Source organism: Pygoscelis adeliae, unplaced genomic scaffold (genome assembly GCF_000699105.1).
Source record: "Pygoscelis adeliae isolate BGI_AS28 unplaced genomic scaffold, ASM69910v1 Scaffold241, whole genome shotgun sequence".
Taxonomy (NCBI): Eukaryota; Metazoa; Chordata; class Aves; order Sphenisciformes; family Spheniscidae; genus Pygoscelis; species Pygoscelis adeliae.
Genome location: NW_008824056.1, coordinates 3,800,370 through 3,804,332, shown reverse-complemented (window position 1 = coordinate 3,804,332; position 3,963 = coordinate 3,800,370). Strand labels below are relative to the sequence as shown.

Below are 3,963 nucleotides of genomic sequence, written 5' to 3'. Positions count from 1 at the left end.
GCTGGCCCCCTGGCCGAGCTGCTCTGAGCTCCCCGGGGAGTGTGGGAGGCACCGGGGGCACGTGCCTGCACCATTCAGTTGGAGATGGCCTTCTTCATAGAGTGCAGCTGTCAAAGGAAGAGGAACTTGTTCTTCTGCCTCTGCCTTACCCTGAGAGGTCCCCCCACCATGTCCCGGGGTGGAGGAGCTGCTGGAGCCGCCTTGGACCCTGTTGTGGCTCTCGCCGCCCTGTTGGCGTGGGTGCCCCGGCCAGCTCAGCTGCCTGCCCTGCGCTGCCAGGATGAGCTGGTGCAAAACCAGCTCAGGAACGTTTGCACAAGCAGTTGTGACAAGCGGTTTTGGTTTCTTCTGCCCTTGTTATAAACAAATCTGGAGTGCTGTTGACTGTTCGCGTTGTGCAAAGCCTGCCGGGATCTCACTGAAATGACTTGAGGTGTCCCAGTCAATATTAGCTCTGGTTGGTACTCTCCAGGACTTGGTTTCTTATGTTAGATAATGTAGTTGTTAGTCAACACTTTCTCATGCAGCAGCTGCTGTGTTGGTCTTTTATTATTCCTTTTTCTTGCCTTGATTTTGGATGCTCTTCTGTAATATTTCCTCTACTCTGGTTGTGTGTACCACAGTGTAAACTAATACCCTGAAGGTGTTGCCTGAACTGCTCTCCAAAAATGAATTTCACCTGCTTGTCGCACACAATGATTGTTTCCAAGAGTTGAAAGCAGCCAAAGTTATAAATAATTTTGAACAAAAAATTCCTAATGCTTTAAGTCTTATTCCTGTTGTATTAAGCAAGCATAGAAGGTGCAGGGAAACTGAATTTTCAGCTTGATGTTGATTGCTCAGTCTTGTCATGTGCAAGTCTGTCAGGGGACATTTTTTGTTGTTTCCTCACTTAGAATGAGATTAAAAGCCATTTTTAATGGTCTTTTACTTTCTCTTTTTTTTTTTTTTTTTTGGAGAAGAGACGTAAACTAGGATTGTGTTTGAATTTTTATGTTTGATATTTTGAAAAGGGTGAGTAGTGCTCTGGTAGGTTTGATCTGTGGACAAGACGGTGCTGCTGGCACCACAAAGACCCGAGAGGAAAAGCCAAGACACTTACAGTTGGCAATGAAGTGCCACTTCTGCAGATGAGCCCTGTGGCTGCCCTGCCCCAGCAGCCGCCTGCCCATATGGGTGCACCGAGGGTCTCTGCAGGAGTGTGTGCCACCTCCTCCCCTCTCCTTCACCTGCCGCATGCCCCTCAGCGGCCATCTGCCAGACCCTGGTGGGGCTGTGCCGCAGTGCAGGGGGTGACACTGTGGCCGGTCCTGTGACTGCATGCCCGCATGTCCCCTGTGTTAGTCAGCTCAGCGGTAGGTGGGGTGAAACGTGCTGTCCTCTTACGGCAGAGCTCTTCACCTGGGCAGGTAAAAATGAGCAGAAACAAAGGCTGTACAGCAAATGCGAAGCCCAGGGAACTGTTGACTTGCCTTGTTGGATCCTGCTCCAAGGCCAGAGCTTGTCCATCTCAGCTGGGAGGCCGTAGGTTGCTTTCTGAGCTGAGGCATCCTTAGCTTCTGTTGGCTGTAAAAAACCCAACCAACCAACCAAAACAACCCCCAAAACCCCTCTAAGTGAACCTGATCTCTGTCTGGATTTAAGCTTTTGACATTTGAAATGAACGTTAGGTATGCTGAAACAAAAAAGCGGTACATGTCTGCACATTCCTTAATGAACTTCCATGGTCAGATACTCAAAGATACATTTTATTTACATGATATACAAATATTCTCACAAATTAGCAAAAGTCTCTGTGTGGGTGACTTCAGACATCGGTGTATTCATGGTATATGCGCACTTCTGATCTTCTAACGCTCTGAAGTGATCTAATACTCTCACTCCTGGTTCGCATATTTGATTTTCTGAACAGCCTTCGTGAGAATGATCTACACATGAAAAAGTAAATTATTGGATCCAGACAGACATTACATGCAGATAGGAACAGTGTCATTTCTTTACAATAATATAAGATTTTATGTGCAGAGTCATCTAAAATTTTATCTAGATGACTAAAAGTAAAGGGTATTCTGCACAAATGATATGGCAGAAAGCAAGTGAAAAATACAGCCACAACAACCCTTATACTTTGATTATGCTTTCGCTTTCTGCTTGATGAGCTAATAAATTGTTTGCTTGATTTATAAATGTACCTGGATATCGCAATATAACATCCTATCAGTACTATCAGCACCACTACAAACATGCAGGTGTTGATGTAAATGACAGCTGTGTGCCACTTGACTCCCAAGGGGGACTTCAGCTTTATGCAGTCGTCTATGTTTTTCTTTGTCGGGTAGCCATTTGTAAGAATCAGGTTTGGCAAAGCTAGGAAAGCCATTACAACCCAAACGCAGGCAGATAAGATCTTGGTGAAGGTGATGCTGTACATCCTGGAGTCTCCGAAAGGCTTCACTACTTTCAGGTAGCGGTCGATGCTGATGAGTCCGAGGAACACAATCGTGGTGTACATGTTTGCGTAAAACAGAACGGTGGTGTATCGGCACAGGAAAGAGTTGAAGTGCCATGGTCCCAGCTGTGAGTCCTGGATTATCTTGAATGGGAACGTCAGTGTCATGAGAAGGTCTGCAACCACGATGTTTTTGAGGTAAAATATAAAACTTGTTTTATTTCTGATGTGGAAAAAAATCCATACTGCTAGGCCATTCAGCAAGATGCTAGCCAGGAAAATGATGAGGTAAAGCACAGGCAAGACGATTGTGGTGAATTCGTTGTGTGTGGAGTTCCTGAGTAAGCCTGCTGTGGAGTTGGGTGAGGTACTGTTGTCTTGGCTCAGACGATCATCTGTGGGAATGAGGGAAAACAAGTTTAAAGTACGTTTCTAGTGCTTTACAAATGGGGCCGTTTTAGAACCATCCTCTAGAAAATGTCCTATCTCTGGGCAATTCCAGAGGCAGCTCAGATTAACCAGCCCGGAAAACCTGAGTTTAAAACAGTGCTCCTAAGTATTGCATGTGTCAAAATAAGTGTGCCTGTGGCTTTCTAGTCTCTGAGCACGTCTATGGTTCCTGCCGAAATATAAAAATGCTTCTGCAAATAGTTTGACAGGAAAAAAACGCAGGATGTGAGTGCACGTATATTCCCGAGGTTCCCATACTACTCATGAGCTCCCTGCCTGCCCTTGCTGCTGCCCTGTGGGTGAGGAGACCGGAAAGCCCCGCTTGGTGGGGTGAATGCTGCACGGTGATGGGCAGCAGCGCAGCCCTTCTGTTGCTGAACATTGAGTTTGGGCTGTTGGAAGGACCCGTTAGGTGAGGCCCAGGTCGGACGCTGTGCAGTGTGCGTGGGGCCAGTCCCTGCCTCGCAGCCGCGCTGGTGACATCCTCCCTCTCTGCGGCATGGCGCAGTGCCTGCTGGGGTGTGCTCCACAGACGTGGCAGTTACGCCTGTTTTTGGGGGGCTCTGGTTGGCGCTGGCTGCTGAAGCAGTGGTGAGCCAGGGTAAGGCAGGCACAGGCCGGAGCAGTGCTGGGGTGGGGGGAGCAGCAGGGCCTGGCCAGCCTTGCAGCAGGGGGCGTTAGTGCAAGTAAACAGTTTTGCAGTATTTGAAGAAGATTTAATAGCCTGGAAATTCTCTGTAGAGAGAACCAGTGAAATGTGAGAAGGATTTGAGTTCCCTTAATCCACCCGCCATCCAAGCAGAGCTGGGTGCTCCCCACGTTGCAGGCCCAGGTCTGCAGTGCCCGTCGCTGGTCTTGTGTAGGGGTGTGGGCAAATGCAGCTGCATACCAGCATGTTGGGAACAAACTGTTAATCAAAATTACAGGGTGTCAGCTCTTGGTTGTCTTGACAGAATGCAACTTGCGAGCTGAGACAGAATCATAGAATCATTAAGGTTGGAAGAGACCTCCAAGATCATCGAGTCCAACCGTCAACCCAACACCACCATGCCCACTAAACCATG

The 3,963-nt window shown here is 48.0% G+C and overlaps 2 protein-coding genes across 2 annotated transcripts in view; one reads left to right on the top strand and one right to left on the bottom strand.

The window, feature by feature from the left end:
• The window catches only part of MED12L (mediator complex subunit 12-like), a 148,172-nt gene that overhangs the window by 63,082 nt on the left and 81,127 nt on the right, over positions 1-3,963 (top strand). The gene's annotated exons all lie outside the window — the stretch shown is intronic.
• GPR87 (G protein-coupled receptor 87) overlaps positions 1,808-3,963 on the bottom strand; it is a 5,238-nt gene continuing 3,082 nt past the window's right edge. The window contains exon 2 of the mRNA XM_009333964.1: positions 1,808-2,844. Within this exon, the coding sequence (XP_009332239.1) occupies positions 1,808-2,844 (1,037 nt within the window). The remainder of the gene's footprint in view (positions 2,845-3,963) is intronic.